At 38.8% G+C, this 23,775-nt stretch overlaps 1 protein-coding gene across 1 annotated transcript; it reads right to left on the bottom strand.

The window, feature by feature from the left end:
- Nucleotides 1–4,594: 4,594 nt before the first annotated feature.
- Nucleotides 4,595–18,224, bottom strand: CPO (carboxypeptidase O). Its single transcript, XM_040070015.1, has 11 exons — nt 18,145–18,224; nt 14,861–14,936; nt 14,308–14,432; nt 11,701–11,815; nt 10,583–10,684; nt 9,652–9,756; nt 9,041–9,151; nt 7,838–7,928; nt 7,053–7,255; nt 6,067–6,151; nt 4,595–4,863 (listed from the first exon to the last, which is right to left on the bottom strand). Exons 1-11 carry the CDS (start codon nt 18,222–18,224, stop codon nt 4,595–4,597), a joined length of 1,362 nt encoding a protein of 453 aa, XP_039925949.1.
- Nucleotides 18,225–23,775: the final 5,551 nt, after the last annotated feature.

Below are 23,775 nucleotides of genomic sequence, written 5' to 3'. Positions count from 1 at the left end.
CTTAACCACCTCTCCCTAAATTACATTGCCTTCATTTGAGGCATTCCCACACGACCGAGTGCAGCTGTGATGGGATGTGCTTTAAGTCAGAGTACTGAGGTGAATGAAAAGGTGTGATGATGACATTGCACTTCTCTTTCCATTTACCACTTCTGAATAGTGCACGCGTATTGTTTCCTAGCTTGCAGAAAAGAAGTGGGTTTTATGAATGCCTACCACGCACATAAACAGACCATATGAGATTTGGCAGGCAGAAGCAAGTGATGACAAGTTGTTATCAAATTATTCCGTTATATTTTATACCAACAAGGATCATACAGATTTGTTGGAAGACAGAGACAAGAAATATAAAATGCATTCTAGACAAGATCTTCATTAAGAGTACCCAAGTTTACTAATCCTGATGCCCAATCATAACCCCTGGTAATTTTGTTTTATTATTTGTCCCCTCTCAGCTTAGTGGTAATGAAAACAAAGCAGCCTTGGCCAGCCACCTACAAGGAAGGAAATTGTTAGAACAGCGTGTTTCAATAAAGAAATGGGTTCTGCTGTTGTTTGTGTGTATGATACAACTGGACATCCCAGACATTTCCAGTCAAGGAAACCCAGCTCTAGATGAAGCCAAAAGAATACATGGGCAATGAGGTAAAGCTTATCATGTGTACCTACAGCTTGTTGGCTAAAGGGAGCCCAAAACCAGCTCAGGATACTTTGATTCTCAATCAGATCCTGAACTTTCTGTCCTGAAGTAGGCTCCCAGACTACGTTTGGAAAATTGTCTGGAACATGATGTGTTTCTGAGCAGGTTTGTTCTAGTTAAGACTCCTCCCAATTTTCATAAGCAGCATAAGACATTTAAGTTTGAGAGTTTTTCACTTGGAATAAAATCTGCATGAAAGTATGATATTTGGAATAAACAACTTATCAGGAAATAACAACTTGAATTGCAAGTGCTTCCCCAGAAGGTGATCTGCAATAATTGTTTTCTACTGCCCTCTCAAAACTGTAGGCTTTTGCTCTTCTGTCATGTGATGCTCTAAGAAATGAGGCTACACACATTCATTTAATAATATAGTTCCCTTGTGATATGTTCACTTTCCTTAATGAGGGCAGTGTTGCTAACTTGTTAGAGCCTGAGGACTGTATCAAATTAACCTAGCATGGAAGAAAAATTAGCAGAGAGAGGAGCTCCTTGGGTGAAATGGAATGAGATCACCGATGGTCCTTTTGTCAATCTTTATTTTTGTGCTATAGACAAAATGTTAACAAGGATAATACAGAACACTCTTACTTATAACTGGGATGCCCTTGTTTTTTTCAGTAACCTGAACAACCAGAAGTAATTAAACCTTCACAGTACTGATTATATAATAAAGCAGGCACAATACAGGTGTTTAACTGTGAGAAAGAAAGGGAAGGAGCACAGAGCTCGGTAAAATCACTGGGAATAAATGACAACGAATAGACAAATTTTCTAGTTTTTCATTACAACTTTTTGTTTAGCGTGTGTTTACATGAGTGAATCTTAAGTCCCACTATAGTCTCAGTAGGATAATGCTGCGCTTCTGCTAATATACAAGAGACCAGAATGCAGCTCTTTCCATACTTCATCATAAAGCAAAACTGTCAAGGGCCAGAGAAGGCAACAAAGGAATGACAGAGAGAGAAATCCAGGATTCATGAAGTAAGGGGAGTTTCAGCAGAGACAGCCACACTACATATTTCTTAAAAATTTTCCTTTGCAAAACACAGTTGGTAAAATACACCATCTCTGCAGTGATTTTTGTCAGCCATACATGTAATTCTTGTACAAGCACAATAAATACACGGAGAGGTCAGCAGACTGGGAGGGTACGTGAAATATAGAGCCCATGTAAATCTGTAAACACCAAATTGCCGCAGCTTTGGCCTTTTAGTGATTGTGCCTTGCTTGTGCAATGATAGCTCCTAAGAGGGGCTGTAAGCACTCCTCACAGGGCTTCTGTTCTGCAGTGGCACTGAGGGCAAGGTGCTGCTTCCACACAGTGTTCATTTGTGGTTTCCCTGTGCAAAAGGGTGAGCCATTGCTAACAGATCCAAGGAGCTGTACACCCAGGCTTAATCAGTAGACATTCTTTTAGGTAATGATTATTGCCAAATATATATATTTTTTTTTTAATTTTTTTTTTTTTTTTTTTCCTGGCAAAGGCTTCCTCTCCACTTCTATGATTCTTGAACGCTGGCAATGCTCATGGTAAGATCCCCCCATATCCTGTTGCCTCAGTGCCATGTTCAGGGGTATCTTCCCATGCCTGATGGATGTTATTACAAGAAGACCTAGTGAGGAACTGAGCCATTCCACAGAAGCCTGCTAATTAACTTTAGAACACACCTGGTTGTATCTTTTAGTGATAAACCTTTCTATCAAAAGATACCCACAATCAGCAAAACAAGCTCACTTCTTCTCTGGCTCTAGGCATAGAAGCTGTGCAATGTCTCTGAATCCAGAAAAGAAGCCCTGACTGGCAGCATTTTTCTACCAGTGTAGTCATGGGTTGGCTTTAGAAAGCGTTTGGTGACAACCCAGGCTTGGGCTGGCTTTGGCCAGGTCAGCATTTGGGCATCGTTTCCCAGAGGGCACTGCCATCTGCTGCTGGTGGCACCAGGGAGCTTCATTGCAGCTCGCCAGCAAATGGCTACAGAACATTTGTGGTCAAACCTCACTTGCTTAAAGATAGCTCACAGTCATGGGCCAGATGGACTTGTCTGGTTTCTTACAGTTCCAAAGACAGAATATACAAATACAAATATAAAGACTTACAAATCACATCCTAGATTAAACAGCAGTTTAGGGAATGCAGCTTCTGTGGGGAGAGGTGCTAATTAGTGACGCCTGCTCGAGCACCTAACAACAGACGGGTCTTACTGTAAACGAGTGGTTGGTCTGGAAAGACAATGCTCTGGGGAACCTGCAGGAGTTAGGCAGATTTAGTTACACCAATTGGTAATAATCTGTGGACAATGAACACAGGAGCTAAGATTTGTCAACTAATAATACAGACAAAATGACGATAGAATGCGCTTTGGAAAAATGACTGCAAAGTTCTATCTTTTTTTTTTCATGGTACCATGGTGAAGTGATACACATCCTTTTCTTGGCCACATTGGAGAGAATTGGACAGCTTCTTTTCCCCAAAGCTGGAAATGCTTTGTTGAAAAATCTCTGGTTAGCACACTTTAATTTTTCAAGCACAATCTTGACATTTGCTAAGAAAATCAGACATTTCATGCTTTTTTATTTTCCTATTTCCCAGATTCTCCATTTTCTATTATGACAACCCCCGCCCCCCCCCCCATCTGTTATCTGTAGTAGCCAAGCCTGGTGGACATATTTCTGGGATGAGGGACTCCTGGATTCAAAAGCAGAGTACAGGTTAAACCAGGCCTTTCCTATTTCAGTGAATGCCCTGCACCCTCTGGTGTTGGCTGTAACAACACAACACAGAAGCTCTTACCTTGGCATTCCCTTTTGAGTGGCTCAACTGGAGAGTCCCTGCTCAATGGGCTGAAATATTTTCTTTCTTCTGGCATTCCACTGAGCTTCCAGTTTTACATGTGGATCCCAGACAAATCCCTGAAGGTTGCAGGCTCTCCCAAAGGACAAAGATCAAACAACTGGACCCACTTCTGTACAGTAAGCTCCAAAGAATTAAGGTCTTTGGTAAGAAAGGATTAAGGTGGTTGGTTTCTTTGTAAATAGACTTTTTTCGTGTACAATCTCTAATGAAATCCCTCAGGAGTCTAAATAAAGGAGAATAATTGTCACCACCAGTCAATTCTGGAAGTTGAAAATGCAAAAAATAGTTCTCTGGTCTGCTCTGTAGGAATAGCATCCCATCCTTATCTTTCCTTTCCCTTAAAAATTTTTGGAGGATTTGAGCACCTTCTATCTTCAGTAATCTGACTGCATCTAAGTGACAGGGCCACACCTCTTCTCTGTCTCTGCATGCTTGCATCAATTCAACTCTTCAGCTTGTTTCAGGCTGTTGTAGATGGTTTCCTGATCATGACTTTTCACCAACATTTGAGGCCCTGTATTTTCTAGCAAACCCCAATGTGGCAGTTTAGGGAAGGAAAGTCGAGGACAAGGAAGCCATCCAATTTTCTGTAGTGGGATTTGAGGACTTTTAAATCTACAGGCATCCTGCTAAGGCCAGCAACACAGAGTAGTCAGCAGGTTCAGGCAGGAAGGAAGGTTATAAATCAGGACTGTGGCTGACAGAAGGGCTGCACAAGCCCAGGTGAATCCCTGAAAACATGCTCCAAAGAACCAGGGTATAACAGTGCTCTGTCCCTATGGGTGCTTGTCATGAATGAATGTTTTAAGGTCGCTTAAAGAATAAGCAGAGCCAGCAAGTGAAGCTTGGGAAATTGCCACAGCTCTTTATCTTTTTCTTCTTCCCAAAAACATAGCTATCAAACCACAAGTCCTTTTATTTTATGGGATGAACCTTTATTGAAATATTTGACATTAAATTCCTTTGCTGATATAACTTTTTCTTTTTGAGGGGACATTGTGTTTTTCATATGAGGCTCTTGCTGGGCTAAGCCATTTTTAAGAAACAGTCCATGTAAGTGCAATACTCAGGCAAAGGCTCAGGCCCAAGCTGCTGGAGGTCAGCACCACATCTCCATTTGGGAAGTACTTCTTATCAACATAGTCTATGATAGCTGTCACAGCCATCATAGTCTCCTCACACGTGGGCTGGATTTGGTTAGCGGGGAGTACAAATCCATAAGTACCCGTGTCTCGCAGCTCAAATGTGTAGGAGAGCGGAATGCCAATTGTGTGGGCCCAGTCCCGTGAGGAGCCTGAGTTACTGTCTGTGAATTTAAAAATGGAGAGGAGATATTTGTATTAAGCATGCTTCTTTGAAAATACTTCTTGTTATAGTCGATACAAGTTTATACCAGAATCCCTGAACTAAGCAGTAGCTGTATATCACTGTGACACAAAGAACAGTTTCTAGGTGCTGTAATTCTTAGCTATACTAGAAGTCTTCCATAGAGTTTCCTAAGTGACACTGTTCTTCATAAGATGGTATTGTACAATTACAGGAGATGAGTTTTAGGGATTCTGTGTTTTTAGCTTTTTACTGTGACAAGTGTGGGGTATAAGCTGGACTGGACATTTATCTGTTCTTGTACTTCATTTCCTACATGGATACTGACTAGAATTATTTATTTTTTTAAGCATAATTTTGGTCAAATCTGAAACATTTCTGGCTTCTCCTGTATCTCTGTTCATCTTCCTTGTGAATTTTGTTACCTATTCAGTTTGAGTACAAACCCCAGCAAAATGCAGCCCTAGGCACAGGCAAGTTGCATTACACTTACACTGCATTGCTCATGCAGTCTGTGACTCAGGGACAGGCACTCGGGGTCTGGCAGTGACAGCCACTGGAATATGCAAACTGCATGGGTTCTGGAGCCAGCTACTTACTGTTCTCACTGACTAGCGTGAATTATTGCTTACTGGGAAAATATTGGGTTTACTAGGCAGTCTCTAGGGCCCTCAATCCTCTTTGTAAAGGCTGTCAACTCCTATTAGCTATGATGTGTTTGTGATGTGGCCATCCAGTCTATTAGGAACAGGGCTGAAACTGATACACTTCACACAGAATTGCAAGCAGCTGCCACGTGATAATGTCTGATGGAGTAACTGTAGACCTGACTGGGATTTTAATTTTTGCTTGATTTCAGTGAAGACAAATAGGACTTTTGCTGCTGACTTCAGCAGGGTCAGGGTGATCTATCACCAATTTCCTTTTGTCCCCTGTGATGGATCTGTGAGGAATCCATGCAGGAACTAGCTTTTGATCAATGCTTCTTTCGTTCTTGCAGTCTCAACTTTATAACTTACAGAGTTATTTTGTATTCAAGTGACTGCTGCTGACATGTTGCACCAAACCAACGCTTTAAACATTACTCAAAGTAGAAACTCAGCAAAACAGTACTTGCTGACGCATGTGACACAACAATTCTTTGAAACACAGAGCAATCAAAGGGAAACATTAAAAAACTTACATAAAATTAAAGCAGTTGATCCTACTTTGTAGCTGGTCCCATACTTTCCTGTCAATGCAGCAGCTGCTTCCTTTCCAACTTGCATCTGGAAATTCAAAATAGGAGCAGCATTGGCATCAGTGGCAGTACCTTTGGCTATTACTTTGAGTGGACCAAAATTTTTGTCTCTCTCAGCTTTACATTTACATATGATCAGCTTTAGGTTTTGATATTACTTCAAGTCTTTAGAAGAACCCATTAGAAAATCTGGAGAAGTTTTTCTTGATTCTTTGTAATGCAAATTGTGTTAACATTTTAAAGCTTACTCTGCTACGAGGCAGAGATGCTATTTGCTTTACTATAAAGCTAGAGCCTGTATTTTGGAGAAGAGTCTATGCTGTATAAGACACTGGTACTGACTACAGCAGTGATTGACCTCTTACTGGTTTTATTGCCCTAGACTGTATCTCAATATCCTTAGAAACTGATCCATAGATAAAATAAATGACACATATGAAGTGGAAACCCAAATCCCTCGTGCTCTTGACTAGTGCTTCAACAACTGGAATATTCATAAATACATACATAAATGAACTGAAATCAGAAACTAAGGGAAGAAATAGATACCAAGAAATAGGTACTTACTTTGCTCCCAATTTTCTGATAGCATGTTTGGAATACCCTTTCTGGATATAATCATGATAAAAAAAAGTGTGTGCAAATTCATTCTTGTATGCAGCAAAAGTTGGTGCTCTTCTCCACTTACCTTGCTTTACGTTAACCGTATCTATAGCAGTTAATTTTTCCTGATTTAAGATGAAGAATTAAGATTTTTGAGGCAAATAAGCCTTACTGATGCTGAACAGAGAAGCAGTAACTCTGGGAGCCAAGTTCCTTAACATGCTCAGCTCCTCTGAAGGAAAGGCAAGAGTGCAAGTAAAGTTGCACCACATGCTACTGCCTGTACTTGCCCTCTACAAAGGTAGAAGATGAATGTTTTGCCCTACCAGTTCTTCACTGTTGCTTGGAGGTTTGGTTGTGGAACCATATGGAGTGAGGATGAGCTGTCCATAGGAGTGAAATGTTAAATAGCACAAAATGTCACTCTTCTTGCTTTTGATAAACTGAGCCACAGCTTTCGTCTCAGGCTCTGATTCTGGTCCAGACCCACAGAATATATCACTGCTGCAGTTAAAGGATATACCAACACCTGGGGAGGAATACAAACACTGAATCAATGGAGAAATATAGAACACCAGTTCACAGGGAACTGGGAAATTTACCTTGGAGTATTAAGGCATGTGTTTATGTGGGCAGGGGACTAGACAGCTCAGTGGGCTTGAGCAATACACTCAGTAGGTAGCAACTAAAATTTGCTACAAGACTGAAATATTTATTAAGCATTTACAGGATGGCTGCAACGAAAATGCTCTGACACCACCACAGTGTACCACATGCCAGGGAAGCTTCAGAGGCTCCTTGAAATTCATGGCAAATATAAATGCTGCTTGTTAAGTGACTAACTCCTAACATTCCTGCCTAGAGCTGATGCTTGCTCCTGCAGTGAATTAGAAGTGTGGTTACATAAGAGCAATTTTCTGCTCACAAAAATTAGTGCTGGTAGAAAGTCAATGAGTTAATATTTTGACAAACCAGGATTTTATTTTTACAGATGCCCTGATGACAACAAGATGCGTATTCCTTTCTTATATAGGACTACATTTTATTTCAGAAACTAATTATCACTCTAGCTTTACATTTGTGTTCATGATCTGAAATACTTCAAACTTACTGCCCCAGGATGAATTGAAGTTTCGGTTCAGATCTGTGCCATGGCAGGTGCCATTCTCATATGGTGAACGGCTTTTCCTCCACAAACGATCCTGAAGAAAAGTAACTTCTGTTACATAATAAAAACCCAATGATCCATATGGTCCAGTGAATATATTCTGTGAATACTCCTTTATTTTCTGATCTCTGCATTCTAACTAACCCTGGTGTTGTAAGAGTACAACTCTGCGTGCAAGGGTGATAAAGCTCAGTGACAGAACAATTCATCTACCACAGCCAGGCTGTCATCTGCCACAAACCTGCATGCACCCTGAAATAAGCCTCTTGAATTTTTATTTTTTTTTTTAAGTATACTTTTTTCTGTAGTATTCAACTGCTTCTGTGCAGTGTGGCCCTCCTAAGCAAGACTTGCATTGTGAGGGATAAGAGACAATAGGATGCTTCAGATTCAGGAAGAATAATTCTTTTTTGTCAGCTAATCTTTCTACTGCTCCTTGGCTCCCTGGTATACTCATGGCTATACTTGACTCTGTGCAGACCTCACTGCACTGCCTGTATGTGCTTCCCAACTGACTTACCTGTGCATCCAAGTGCAGAGTTTGGTATGCCCCACACCAGCTGGGGAGCAAGCTGGGAGACAGACACATGGTGGCAGCCATGGGCCATCCAAAAGTTCTGCATTAAAAGATGCTTCAACTGGGCATGGGCCTGGAAGCATGGTGTGCCTAGCTAAAGACCAACATTTTGGATTATTCTCCATATCAGAAAAGGAAGATTATTTGGAAGGGCACATCTATTTCATAACCAAATAGCCTGATATTTGACCAATTCTCCTCCTCTCCCGCGCAAAGGTGCTAAGACCCATCTGCTACTTGAGATCTTTTATGAAGGATTAGTGACTCTTCCAGACATACTTAAGTCCATCAACCAGGCATTGAGATGTTATCAAAGAAACAGTCCTATCCCCAGAAACCCAAAAACAACTGATCTTGTTTTCTCTTCCCAAGTCTCATGACATTTGCTAGTAATATTTACCTCTTTAGTTTCTTCTGCCAGAAGAAACAAAATCTCCCTGCCATAAGAGGATTTATGTGAGTATCGCTGTTCTCTGTTTAAGTATAATTGCAATGACCTTATCTACAAGTAACAAAACATGCTGGGCACATCTAACTTTCAGTCTAGTTCCTGGATTTTCACTACTTACTTTTTTCCAGGAATAGATGTAGCCATCAATATTGAGGACTGGCAAGACATAAAGGTCCAAATTCTCTAGAAATCTGCTTATCTTTGGGTCAGTTTTGTAATTTTGAAGAATCTGAAAAGAAAAAATACAGAGCACTGAGCAGAGAATTTAGTGATAATCACTGAAAAAAGTGAGCTTAGAACTATGATCAGGTGATCACTCTCTCCTGGATATTACCATGGTACCCAACATCTACTTGACCTCAAGTGGGCCAGGTACTTTCTATACACATGGAACATTGCTATATAGTAGATTAGGGTTTCTTAATGTCAGGAGGACTGTGACTTTTTGATACAGAGAGGCTTGATCTAACAGCTCTGTGGGAAAAGGAGAGATTGATACAAGTTTCAGAAGGCTTTGGAAACATTCAGGCGGCACATTAACTAACGCTGTCCTATATTTCAAACTGTGATTTGGGCTTTGGTCTCCGCAGATATCTGTACTATACACTAATTTTGCAAATCACATTTTAACAGAAAAACATAATTCTTGGTACCACAATAGAAAAGAGAACTGAAGTGTCCAAAGTAATATGGTTTTCTTATTATCTAAATAGAAGAATAAGGACTCACTTCTTTTACAAACCACTGACAGAAGGCTGGAGAGATCCATTCTCTGGCGTGAATCCCACAGTCCATCCAAATTATCTTTTTGGGTTTATCTGATGGCTGGCTGATCTGAGAGAATGTAAATGTGATAATTTAAAAACTGCTACATTACGATGAAATAGCTTAATGTAATACAAAAACATAAAAGATGTGCTTTGATATGCTGTTGAGCCATCTGAGATTATTATTATTATTATTATTATTATTATTATTATTATTACAGACATCTTTATGACAAGCTCTTTTTCCTAATAACCCAATCTCTATAGTATCACAAGACATGAGTTTTAAAATGTCTGTTGAGCAGGAGTGTCAATAGAACAGTTGATAGAACAGTTTCTTTTTTTTCCTTTTTAATTTGTATTTGTCATTCACAGGAGTGCTTGCTCTTCATTGAAGATTTTTAATTCTTTTAGAAGGGGAATAAATTAAAAGGCAGGGAATCTAATACTACTCAGTGATTAGGAACAGATTAGGCAATAAGTAGCCCAAATATTAAGACTTTGGCTTTTGCCGGTGTGTCCAATAAAAAAAGTCATGGAATACTGCTAGCAGAAAGGCTATCTGCTGTAAAAAGTAATAAAAATAACAAACCAAAAGTCTTTATCTGCACACACAGCTGTTGCCAAGCTAGTTTCAGCTTGATTTGTATTTCTAAACAAGGCTTCAGTTAAATTTGTTGTTTTCAGTACAGAATAGCAATAGTGAGCTCATAATGATAGTGTCTGTGAAAGTTGGCAAATCTTACCGTAACATAAGAGGAGTAAAACCATCTCTTGTTCAGTGAATTGAGATGAACACTATCTTAGGAAACATCTGAATCCTGTCTTCTCCTGAGTACTTTTCTTTCTTTGTTAAGATATATTTTATTATTAAGGGAAATTTCCTCCCTTACCTGTAGGTAATACATTGTTTGATTCTCAAATGTCTTCCCCAGGGAGTGCTGAGTCACCAGCTCACTGTTGTTCTTCTGAATCTGAGTCATCCATTGATAAATCTGAAATAATTCCAAAGATTTCTTGGTCCAAAGTGGGAGTTTCCTTCTCTTTCCCACTTCCATTTCCACCTTAAAGCATTTTCTTTTGTTTATACAATCAACATTTTCCTCAGTTTATTTCAGTTTGTGATTTCACTTAAAGGCATGGAAGGTGTTCCATATGCCTCTGTACAAGGCATGGCCATATCTCACTGGGTGTTAAAAGAGAACATTGCTGCAATACAACATGAATACTGCATTCTGGATCTCATTCAACATGCCTGTCCTATTGGGCATCTTCTTGTTGAGTGCATCAGACAGGAAGCCACACCATCACCTCTTCAAAACAGTCAGCGCTGATTTTCCACATCTGCGTCAGCAGCAGTCATCCTCAATGGGTAGCCCAAGTAAAACAAACGTGAGGGTTGACCCTGTTCTCTCACTTTTATTATGCAGCTAGGAGAAAGGATTACCATCATGCTTTTCTCTGGGTTTGCCAACTGGTGTATGAAATGTCACCAAAAAAGCCATCACTGCCCACGCCTATGACATTGTTTTCTCCTAAAGTGTCAAAAACCTGTCCTTAAATTACTTCTTTCTACAGATCTCCCACTGATCACCTTTTCTTCCTCACTGGGATTCCAGACACCACAATAGTCATTGCATTGGCTCAGCACTAAACGAACTGGGACTTAAATTAATAAATAGTAGAGATAAAGAATGACAGGGAAGAAAGGTAGCAAACCAACCAAATGAACACCAGAATATTATCTGAAAAACAGCACAGCTACTTTGCACAAAGCATTTATATTTTCTTCAGTGAAGAATTGAGGATTTAATCAAAATCAATGGCAAATCCATATTCAATTCAACCAGGCTAGGATTTTAGTCAAAAAGTAAGGACTGATTCTTTAAAGAAGAAAGTCAGAAAGAAGTCTACTGACTTCAGCTGAGCTTTCTGCAAGCACAGAGTTGCCTGCTGTGGCATTTACAGAACAGAAAACAAAACACACAGGCAGACTTAGGTGGTTCTTTACCTCTTCCATTGGATGGTATTCGGTGTAGACATAACCTCCTGGGACCTGTCTGTGGCTGCTCCTCTCCCTTGGCATGCTCTGATCCACAAGTTTCTGCACATCAGGTATGAGGACTCTGATGGATGGGAAAGGGAAAATAGAAGAGAAAACAATCCGCAACAGTTGCTGCAGAACTGCCATGGTGGGTACATTGCTTACATCAACAAACAAAAGGATTTAACCTCTTCTGTTGTGATTTGCCTGCCAAAATCATCACCATCAACATTCTGGTTACTTTTGTGTAAAATAAAGTTCAAAGTACTGAGATTTTCACAGGGTTTTAAACAATAATCATTTTTACCAGATTTTTTTTTAAAGTTGTCAAATTTCTATCAAGAAAAAAGTTCAAGATTTACTTTTCTTCACCACTTCTATTTTTGAACAAAATTCTGAAAACACCACCTTTGGGAAAAGGTAGCAAAAAAGAAACATTTAAGATCAGGGTTTCATTGTTATTTATCGAGACATTTTCAATTTGCAAAGATTTCATAGAAATATTCACTGCAATTTGCAAAAATCAGAAGAAATCCCTTATTTGCTTCAAATAGCTCTTTTTGCTTTTTTAGCTACAAAAAACAGCTCAGAAACAGGCATGATTACAGGATCCAGGGAGCCAATAAAACCTTTTCCTTGGTTTCAGTGGACTTGGATCAGAGGCTGTTCTTTCTCACTGCAATCAGCCCCTTGTAACTGCTGCAAATCTGCGCTCATTGTAAATGCTTGCGATAAGACAATTGCAAAGGTAGCTCCAGCACTGTTGATCTCAAATGTCAGAAATGCTAACAGGCTTTTCTGCTGACTGTGGCACTTATCAGCATTTCTGGAAACCGCGCCTAAGAAACTTAACAGTAGTTACAGCTGACTTGCACTCTGAGCTTTGATGTTTATTCACATCTAAACTTCAAACTAAAATTCAGGCAGTGAAAATTCCCATGAAGTGAAACCACACACACAAAACACCTTATCAGTGCTCTGGAGAATTGAAACCATAGAGTCTGACACAGTTGGAATATTGATGTCCTTATTATAATTTGTCATTTATGTCTCTATCATTATTTTCCTAACTGTCATGTTACCTTCCCTGCATGTCAACTGCCTTCTAAAGAGTGGTTCCTGCTTTGAATCTGTTATAGGAACTTTGACTCCAGTATTGTTGTACTAATCTCAGCCTCTTTGCAATACAACCCCACCATTCTCATCTTGACTAATAATTACTACTCTCTTTCTTTAGAACCCTATGTAAGGCAGATACAGTTCTGGCCAAAGGAAAACAAAGCTGAGCTGCTAATTTCAGTCTGGTATTTAAATTTCCACTAGAATCAGTTGAAACCATTAGAAAAGGAAGAGTCTTGACATAAAAAAAGAGGTTAAATATCTTCTGGAATGTTGTCTAAGTACTGAATATCTAAATCTGATGCCAGATAATTTGTACTGGCTCCAACCTCATATCTCTTCATCTCTGGTTGTCAGGGCATCACACTTACTTAAGGAACTTGTCAGGCAAGATGCAGGGTGTCAAGATCAGCTTTAACTCAAAACAGCTTTGAAGTGACATCAATCCTCCTTAAAATCATCTTTGATTGATAAATTTAAGTGTATGTCCGTAGGCCATTTGTCATCAGCCCTGAATGACTACAGGGTTATTTATATTAAATTGAGCTAAATTAACTTAGCTACTGGTTACCTGGAAAAGTCAATTCCAAATGTGAACAGGACTGTGTGAGGAATAGATCTTATTTAGTCCCATTTGCCTTTATAAACATTCTTTGTATCTGGATTAGATCTTCTGGTTGTAAATTAGGGAAGATGTGGCTGCATAGGTCTGATAAAATATTGTGAGACATTTGCAGGTTGTGGCTACTGATTGTGTGCACAGTGCCCACCTGCCACTGGAATTTTGTCCCAGGCTGGGATGCCTCTCTTTGGCTGGATGGTGCCAGGAAATTCTCACCAGCCTGGTGAAGGTGATAGGGGTAGAAAAATGAAGCTTTTGAAGAAAGTAGCTGAATATTCACTTTGAAAGGCCTCTTCTCCAAACCAGAGGAGTAACAAGAGACGGGGAAGGGAAAAGGAGAGCTAGAGACTGCTTTCCTGCAGTGACACTAATTAAAACTTTGGTCTCTCCAGAAGTGGAAGGACTCTCCATTCAGATATCCATGTTTTCCAAGCGTGGAGCATGCTCCTGTAAGTAGTGGTTGCATCAAGTTTGTCCTCTTGAGCTTAGACTAAAAAACTGAGTAATATATCTGAGTGCCATCCTGTCAGTGACCACTGAGAAGGCCACAGCAGAAAACAAGACAGATTGGGCTGTTTCAGGTTCCGGCTCCAAATTCACAGTCCATGATAGGTGGAAGGTAAATACATAGGGCAGAGGGGAATGGGCTTTTAAAGGTTCATACAGCATCTCTGTGTTTGGGTGGTCAAGGTGAGTTAGAGGCATTTGGAACAAAGGTTGGGTCCTATTGCCAATACTAGATGACTGTTTACCAGACAGGGCTTGGTTCCTTTTCTGATAGCAAGGAAGATTATTAGAGCCAGCCTCCCCCATCGAGGTATTAGAGATTGTACCTGTAAGAGATCATATGCTGATTTAAGCTGTCTTTCATCTCCTGCACCCGAGAGGCTGGGACTCTCATGTGCACATCTTCCCCAGCCCTGATGTCTTCAGGCAGCAGAGGCTTCCACAAATCCAGCTGTGCAGAGAAGAAAAAGTGCACAAATGAAGCTCTGTTTTCAGAATGAGAAATATATTAGAGTTAGATGGATAGTTAGATAGTTGCATATCAACAAATGAAGGAAGTTTTCCTTCAAGTTGTCCCAGTAATCCTCCAGTCATCTGTTCACAGAGCACACAGCACAGGCTTAGTGTTTGTATTGACTCAGGCACCACTGATAAGGAGCAGCACTTTCACAGAGCCATGCAAAAGAACTAACATCTTCACATAAATTCCTTCAGGTGGTAGAAGGGCAATTCCACACTACCCCAAGACAAAAAAAGTAGAGCTCAGTAAAGCTTTTACAAGTTTACTTTAACCTTCATTCCTATCATAAGCTACATGCATATCTTTACAGCCCGAGACCCCACTCTTCTTGTTGGACACATGTAGTTATTTTTGCTTACCATTAAAGTACTGCAAAGGAGCTGAAGGTGCTGGACTTGCTGAAATGTTTCTGGCACAATATGCAAAACCTCGTCCCTGGAAATTCAGTAGAGAAACAAGATCAGTTTTAATGTCTGTTAAAGTATCCATGATTTCATAAGTAAAAAGTACATTTTTTTGTTATGTAGAAGGAAGACAGAGCATGTAACAGTGCTGTTCCAACAAAACCACAAATTATGAATTTGTGGAATGTTTTGGCTGCAAATAGGACTAAGTGATGTGACTTTTCTGTTGCTAGAGCATTAGCCACTCTTCTTCCTTGCCAGTGGCAGTGCTTTATTCACAATACTAGCTTCACAGAAGCCAACTGCTTGCATGAGCCCTGATGTGTGTTTCTGCCTTTTCAGGACCAGGACCAAAATGAGGAAATTGCTTATACATGATAAACCGTTTGTTTGATAAGATGTCACTTCTTTTTCCTCACATTTGGGATTTATTCAATCATTCCAGATTAACTTTGTGCTTGGCTGGTCTATTTCAGCATGCAGAAACTTTCGATAGTCATGATAAATAACCATTGTTAAGAACTTGAGATGTCCACAAATTGCATGTCATGAGAATAGCCAATTTCACAATAGTGAATATTGTGGTGTCTAGACTGCATACTCTTACTCAATTCACATGAAATAAAAATTTCTAGTACAGAATCTATCATTTTATATTTCTAGAAAAGACACACAGAATCCAGTGTCTTAGTATATGCTTTCATGGGATCCCATGAAAATTCTATCTACTACAGGCTCATCTGATGAAAATATTTAAAGTTTACAAAGAACAAATTAAAATGGATGGAAATGCAGAAAAAGCAAATCAGTATGTTCTGTTTAAAAGGCACTTGTAGGCTTTTTATTTTTCAGTGTTCATTCAGATCAGCTTTCCAGGACTGACAGCAAGTGTGATGTTTCTAGTGAAAGGGTTTCAGGGTAAGGAGTGGATGTTGACGACTGCATTGCATTAATCAAAGGTGGGAGACCAATTATCAGTGGATGAGATGATGAGAACAGAATAGAATAGGGAACACTAGAAACTTTCCTATTTACTGTCAACCAAAAACTGCTTTGTTGTCTCTTTTAGTGACTTCAATGGAGTCTTTACTGGACCAGTATAAAAAATGAACATGTTACATTTTAAAGGTTTTGCAACAGAAATTCTTGGTGCAAAAGCAAGCCATGGTCATTATAGTCATCAACATAATATGCTCTCATCATCTGAACTGCAACTGCCATCTTTTGTGCTTCCATGCAGGAATGTACAATTACCAGCTTAACATACATACAAATAGAATTCACTATTCACTTTGCTTTATCCCCATAGAAATAGGGGGATTTGTGGGGGTTTCACATGTCTCTTGAAAATATCACCTTTGCTGAATTAGAAGTTGATAGTTAAAACAGTTTACAGGCAGTTTACTACTGGTTTATGGGATGCTGATAGCCCCATATCTGTGGGGCAAAACGATTACTTTTGTATTGCTCACAGCGATGGTACAACAGTCGTGTTGTACAGATTGGTACAACAGTCATGATGTCTTTGTAATAAACCTTGTAGATGCAGGATAAACATCTTTGCTAGCAGAATAAACATCTCAGCTGCAGTTCAGAGTTTATTCTCTCTAAATGCCTAGGCTTACTTTGTTCTTTGTCTATCAGGAAGGGAAACAATATCCTGTAATATCTTACTATCCTCATTGACATTATGTCTTAATTACACCAAATCAGAGAAATTCCAGACAGTCAGATTGCTGCCAGATGGCCAGCTCTTATTTACTGATAAACCTTTCACAATAGCCAGTGTGGAGACAAACCATTTTTAATAGTAAACTAAGATTAGAAAGCATACATTTGTTTATGATTATGGACTAAATCTCTCAGTGGAGAAGTGCAAAGTCAGCCCATGTGACCCCATGAGAACTACAGTTTTTAAAATTCTACAGTTAAGCTTTCTTAACAAATCAAAGGACTGTTCTCAGCACAAGCTGTGTGTCCTTGGATGCTAATAGATTGGATATTTCATTTCATTGTTAAACAGAGGAGAAGACGATGAAAACGGGTTTTACTAATAATTTGGTCTTTGTTCAGGTGCTGTCCACCAAAGCCACATTGGCCATTCAATACCTGTTTTCAAATTCTATGCAACTACTGAACAGGTTCAATTCTGGACAATAATTAGAAACAAAAATGAAAAACACCTTAGCAGGGATCTGCTGAATTCTATTCTCTGAAATCAGGCTCTAACTGCATCTCTGATACAAATCTAAAAACTAAATATTATCTATGGAAAAAACACACTTGAAGTAGTGACTCTGTATGCTCTGCTAGGAGATTTTCCAGGAAAGCTGCAGAATGGGTATACTATGAGAGATCTTCCTGTAGGTATTGCTTGGTTTTCTGTCCTTTTTATGACTGTATTCTAGGGATGTAATTTGTCTAGAGGCATTCAGCACCAGACTACTTTCTCCATTTACTTTAGAAAATTCCATGTATAAACTTGTATATTGATAGGTGGCCTCCGCACTATGCTCATGCCCACCCTGCAAATCCCAGCTGCCACAATGGCAGTTATCTATCATTCCTTGAAAATTGAGGGTGAATGAAACAAAAATAGTTTAGATAGGCAAACAGAATAATTTTACATCACTCATTTTCTGAAGTGAAACTGAGAATGGAAAATAAAGCATAACTAGAGATTTCATAATTTTCAAAACATTAATCAGTAATAAAAAAAATTGATCATCTCATTCTCTGAACACCTTAGAGTGAAGATTGTCTAGAATAACTCCCTTGGCCTTTTTTTTTTTTTTTTTGTAATTGCTACAAATTTCCAACAGGTCTTCATAATCTTTTTCAACATAACCTAATCTGTCTTTATTAATAGATATAATTTTGCTCAGTCATTCGCCTTGCTTTATAATCAGAAAAAGCATTTTACTCCTGCAGCATCTGGTTTCAAAGTTCATTATGAAAGAGGCTAAGCCAAATGAATTTCAACTAATGGAAACAGAGAACCCTGAGATGCATTTGAGGGCCATTCTGTGGCTCCTACAGCTGTAGCTATGTCTTTGTTGGCTTGGATTTGATTCTCTCACTCTTCATTTCCCATCTTGATATTTTTTTTTCCAATCTTACAAAACTTACAGCTTAGTAACTGTGTCCAGTTTTTCAGCTCATAACTGCTATTATTCTTACACAGTTTCTGGAACTTTCACTGCCTGCACAATTCTTCATAAAACCCTGCTCATACTCACCCATCATATTGCAATTTCAAGCTGAATTTTCCAGGAATCAGTATCCCCAGAGAAAAGATGATCCCAAGAGAAAGCCACATCTTTGTGCAAAGAGCCCAGCAGTGACAGTGAAAAACTTAAGAGGAGGAAGATAGATCTGGACATCTGGACTGAACATATAATTTATACAATTATAATATACAACTTAAGATAAGGCTTACCCTGGAAGGCAGCCTGCCCTTGATGTATCATTCATTTCTACTTGTAAATAGTTCTAGATGAATCATTAACTTTATTTGTACTTCTACTTTTTCTTAATTCTTAAAGGTCTCTTCCACACCCCAAAACACAAACAAAATTAGCAACATGCTTACTGAAACACTTTTTCTAAGAACTAAGAATATTTTTCTTCATGTCACCTTTCTACCTTTGAAAATGTTTAGTGACAAAATTGGTAGTATTTAGAGAAAGTGTTACCTGCAAAATCCAGGGCAAATCATGATGGTTAGCTTCTAAAAATCTTAGAGATAGGGAAGAACAGAAAAACAGTAGTGAAACCAGCTTCATCCTCCATCTTTCTTTTTGTGTTTGTGCCTTTATGGAACACTTCTGTGACCTCTTAAGTGCAGTTCTATCACTTACCTAACTTAAAAGAGGACATGAAAGTACAACCACTGCTCCCATAAAAGGGAAATATTGGGACATCAGAGTCTCATCTAAACCATTTGCAGTTGGCCCAGATCAGTTTCTGGCCACAGACTTGTGACCCTACATTGTCATAAAGAGTGTGCTTGTTATATATTAAAAAAAAAAAAAAAAAAAAGGTCTGGTTACTATTTGAAATTTTAAATTTCTTGTTTAGTTCACATAGCAAGGGTATACATTTGTAGACTGTAGTTAGACGTATAGCACAGACATTCGGAAAGAAATTGTTTCCCTCATGCTCTATCTTGGATTAAAACTATCTTGTGGTGATTTGATGAAGAAAACTGCATGTATTTGGGATGCAGGGACTCCAGGACTCCAGTAAGTCTGTTTGTGTATATATGCAATGGACATGATACCATGCTGTAATTGTGGGATATTTATTGATTCTTCTCATCAAAGTACAAAGTCCTCTTATATATCGGTAACAAAGGTTGTTATCAAGGGAGCAGGCAGCAGAACTGTCCCAGGATACAAGAGCAACAGCTTAGCTCAGAAGTGTGTTCTCACAAAACCAGGCTGCAGACAAGAGAATATGCTCTCCTTCATAAATCACACCAGACCCTTTCTTGTTTATTGCGACCTTCTCAACAGCCTGGGCCTGAAAATGCTGAGTATTTCTCCCCATATAGATATCCAGCCCACAATGACTTCCAGAAGAGCTAAAAGAAGTCAGTTTCACAGGATTAGATGCAGCTTCATTTGAGGAATCACCAAAACAAATTCATGCTGGAAGTTCCTATTAACACTTAAGACATCTGCTCAGATAACCTTTGCTTTTTTTTCCTTTGTCTCCACCACTATGAGGCAGATATTTTTAAGACTTCTGCAGTGTTGTCTGTGCCCTTTTAACAGACCTGGCTTTGAACTGGGGTTCAGTCCCTTAACAGGGACTCAGAATCTAGGAACAAAAAAATATGGAGGCATAAAGAGAAGTGGAGCAAATTACGATAAGCGCTAAAATTCAACTCCAGCCGAAAGCTTCCACTTTCATGTTGAAAGAGAAGCTGTTTATTTTGTGGTGAAAACATCACTCCTATGATGCCAAGTAGTTGTGAAGATAGATAGATAGATAGATAGATAGATAGATAGATAGATAGATAGATAGAGTAATTTTGGTTAATGAGTATAGAATTCAGAAGATATGACAGTTGCTTGCTAGGACTTTGATTTGGATTCTTTTGAAGTCTAGTTGATTTTAATGGGCTTTGGATGAAAGTCCTGTGGAAATAATTATGGACATTTCTCTGATTTAAGAAATGGACTTATTTTGGGGATTGCAGCAGATTTGTTCATAAAAGACAATACTTCATTTTCTACTTGTGTTCAACTTGCAAGCAGCATTTCTGAATTTAGAATAAAAGCCATTAGAGACATTATTCCTCCACCAATGCAAAAAAATATCTTGGGATGAACAGTTAACAACAGGCCTAGTGCCCTCTTGGGCATAAATAATATATCTTTCAGTAATAAAGTCTGTTCTTTGGTCAGGTTCTTACTGACAGCTTCTTATCTTTCTAGGAAATGTGGAAGGCAGCTTAATCCATTTATTCTGTCCTTGAAAATAGTGGGCAAAAAGGCATGGGACTTTCTGGAGAGAGGAAAGGTTGTAAATACGTGGCACAAATATGCCACACAAAACCATGTGGTGTCCTTTTCTCCAAAACAGTTTACTTTGCATGTCTTCCATACATGCTTCTCAGAGCTTCAGAGCATTTTTTTCAGCATCAGTTTAGCCTCTCAACTGCCCTGTTAGACAAGCAAATATTATTTCCACTACTTAAAAGATTAAGAAAAAAGGGGGAAAAAGTGACTCCCCAAGGTGACATAGGAACATTGCTGCAGAGCCAGGAATAGAATTCAGATCTCCTGACTCCCTGTCTGGTGCATCCTTAAATATATGACCATCTGCTCTACTGTTGGAAGTATAGATACTATATGCTGACTCCAACAAGCTGGCTGCTAAGCCTGTTAGTTTATCCTCTTTTTATCCCATACTGATATCATCTCCAGCTAAGCTTTTGGCCTGGAGTCAAAGTGATTTCCAGTGTTTGAATGATTCGACCTGCTTGTTATTGTTTTAACCTTGCACCACACACATGCTCAGCTATTTGTGACTTATCTGCATATAGTCTGTGTAGCAACAGCCACAGCTAGAACTGTTTTGTCTAAAGATTGCGTACTGAAGCATACCACATGTTTTAAACAACTATCATATAGCAGTGGGTTTGATCCTGGTAGCTGCCTGTACCCAGATTCTCTACTGAGCTGTATGTTACTTTCAAGGACAAAGAGAACAAAACGTACACACCTGTGTGTCTCCACAGATATCAGTTCATCATGTGAAATGTTTCCCACTTCACAGCTAAATCCCACACTGAAACTAAAAACCTAACTAAACAAGACGGAATTCAATGATCAACTTTTTTTTTAAAATCATCATTTGGATTCAGAGAAAATCATCCTCCGTTAAATTTTCTTCTGTCTCTCATTGCCGCAGAAAACTCATCGTACATGTCCAAAACAGAATCATCACTCAGTGGGGTCAAAACAGTAGCAGACTAATGTGCCTTAAATCCTAGACTTGTGCTCTGCTGAAGAGGGGGATAGATAATGCAGCTGTTTTACTAAAATATCCTCTGGTTATCACTGTAATTTTACTTGGGGGAAGCACACAATGAACTGAGAGTTCCATTTCCCATTGTCTTGTCAGAGGAGCTAGAAGGTTCTATAGGCATTGTCTTTTTCTATGAGTGCCAAAAATTTCTGGGCTTATGTGAGCAATGTTCAAAACATTCCAATTAATTCTACAAGGGTTTTATATATATATATATATATATATAATTCTGTAGCACTGTAGCATTTGTGTATTCAGCAATATGTTGTGTGGTCTGCAGTGTGACTCATTGTTCCTCTCAGTATTCCAAGCCTTCAGCTTCCACAGCTCTGTTATAGAAAGGTTTTACTGAAAATCCCTGGACTCCATTGTGATTTGACAATGCTAAGTGTTCTCAAACCTCATTAGTTCCTGCAACAATCTTAGGATAAATGGGAATATACTGGAAATTACTCTGAGTTACAACAATTTTGGTCTAGAGTCATCTTGCTGACATTTCCTTGTTCTCTCTGTCTCTGATATTACAGTGAAAATAACCCATTAACCTTACATTTGGGACTTTAAAATAATCACAAACCAGGAAGAATTCCAGCCAACGTACACTAGATTAGAATGACATTACTAGCAAACCTTAAAATTACTTCCATTAAGCCAACCTTAAATGTCCTGCAGAGCATCAAGCGACACAGGATACATTAGCTTTATCTTAGTGGAACTAATTTGACTATTGGCACATGATCTAGCGATTTCAAGAAATACACATTTACAGACACTTTCAAGGATGTCTCAATAGATTTTACAGCATTGATGTACATGCATACTCACATATTTGACAACAACAATAAAAACCAGTGTGTTGTGCCAGTGTGGGAAATAATACCTGCCTTTTCTCCACAAGTCCTGTGATGCAGCTTTTAGGCAACTTTCCTATCAGAGAGGAGCTCCAAGTCCCCATTCAGCAAGCAGTTCCTTATGGAAGTGGATGAAACCAAGCTGACAAAACCTGTACTGGTCTAACTAGCCTGGCATACCAGCTTCTTCAGGCACCATTTTCTTTAACCAGGAAAGCAAATTGTTAGTACTGAACTGTCTTTCCTTAACAACAGGTGGCCTGAATGGTTATTTTTACTTCATCCTTTAGACAAGCAAAATATCACTGCTTAAGGATCTTGAGCTTTAACGTACAGTCAGTCAGAATTCAAGATGATATATACCGCGTGTAACTCAAAGGTAAAACACTCTTTTGGTACTGTTCTAGGGGTTAAGGGTGATCATGTTTACAAGGAGTTTGGTGCACAAAATCCTTATGTAAACACAATTCCTGTGGGAAATTATTCTGCATAAGGATTGTGTAATTAAACTTTTAAAAATATTAGCAGTGTTTTTCAGGTGCAATAGTAAATTACTGAACCCCAAGTCCACACATACAAGGCTGGCTGCAGAATATTGTTCTTGCAGTTTGATCAAAGATTCAATTTGCTCAAAGATTTTAATGTACTTGAATCAACTGTCAGAAAAAGAAGTTATTTTTTTAAACTCACCTTCTCCAGTCCTGAAAACTTTATTTTGTAAGAATACCTTCTGATAACATGATTAGAACTCATGATTTTGAAGGTATTGCTCTAGGGGGAAATAATTTGCAGAAGTATTTGATTCTGTGTTGTTGTTCTGAGTGGGCAAGAATTAGGCAAAAATCCTCTATTTTGTGAAGAAACAAAACTTCCTCTAAAGCTTTAGCTTTCATAGTAATGCACTGTTTGTTTTAATTAGGCCTTTGTACGGAAGATGTCATGTAACGTTAAAAATCTGGCTTGCATTTTAAAATAAAATAATTACCTTTGTATGTAAATAAATTAGTATTATATTATTCCTACTAACAGAACTGTAAAGGACAGCACATAAGTCTCCATTATTGCTTAATGGTTAAAAAACAAGCTTACTGCACTGTGTCCTAGAATAGCCAAGATTATTTTTAATGAGTTCTGTTACAAGCGCTAAAATACTTTATGATTAGATGTGAATATGCTTGCATATGATTTCTTAAGCACAAACAATACACACTGTATAGTAAGTAATTAGCTTTTGCAGCTAGATAACATGTTCATATTAACCTTTGTCCTTCATTCTATCAACAATGACAGACACACGGAGCTTTCTGTGCAATGCCAGCACAATGAATGCAAATGTATTGTTTGTGTGCATGTAGTTATGTATGTGTGGCCATGCAAGGGAGTAATGCTCCAGCCCCCTCAACCACTGTGAGAAACTGTTAAAAATGCTTATGATGTCCTTGAAGAATCTCAGAGATCATTAATGAGGACAATATTACC

The sequence above is a fragment of the Hirundo rustica genome, chromosome 7 (genome assembly GCF_015227805.2).
Source record: "Hirundo rustica isolate bHirRus1 chromosome 7, bHirRus1.pri.v3, whole genome shotgun sequence".
In the NCBI taxonomy this organism is placed as follows: domain Eukaryota; kingdom Metazoa; phylum Chordata; class Aves; order Passeriformes; family Hirundinidae; genus Hirundo; species Hirundo rustica.
This window is presented reverse-complemented; position numbering and strand designations above follow the sequence as displayed.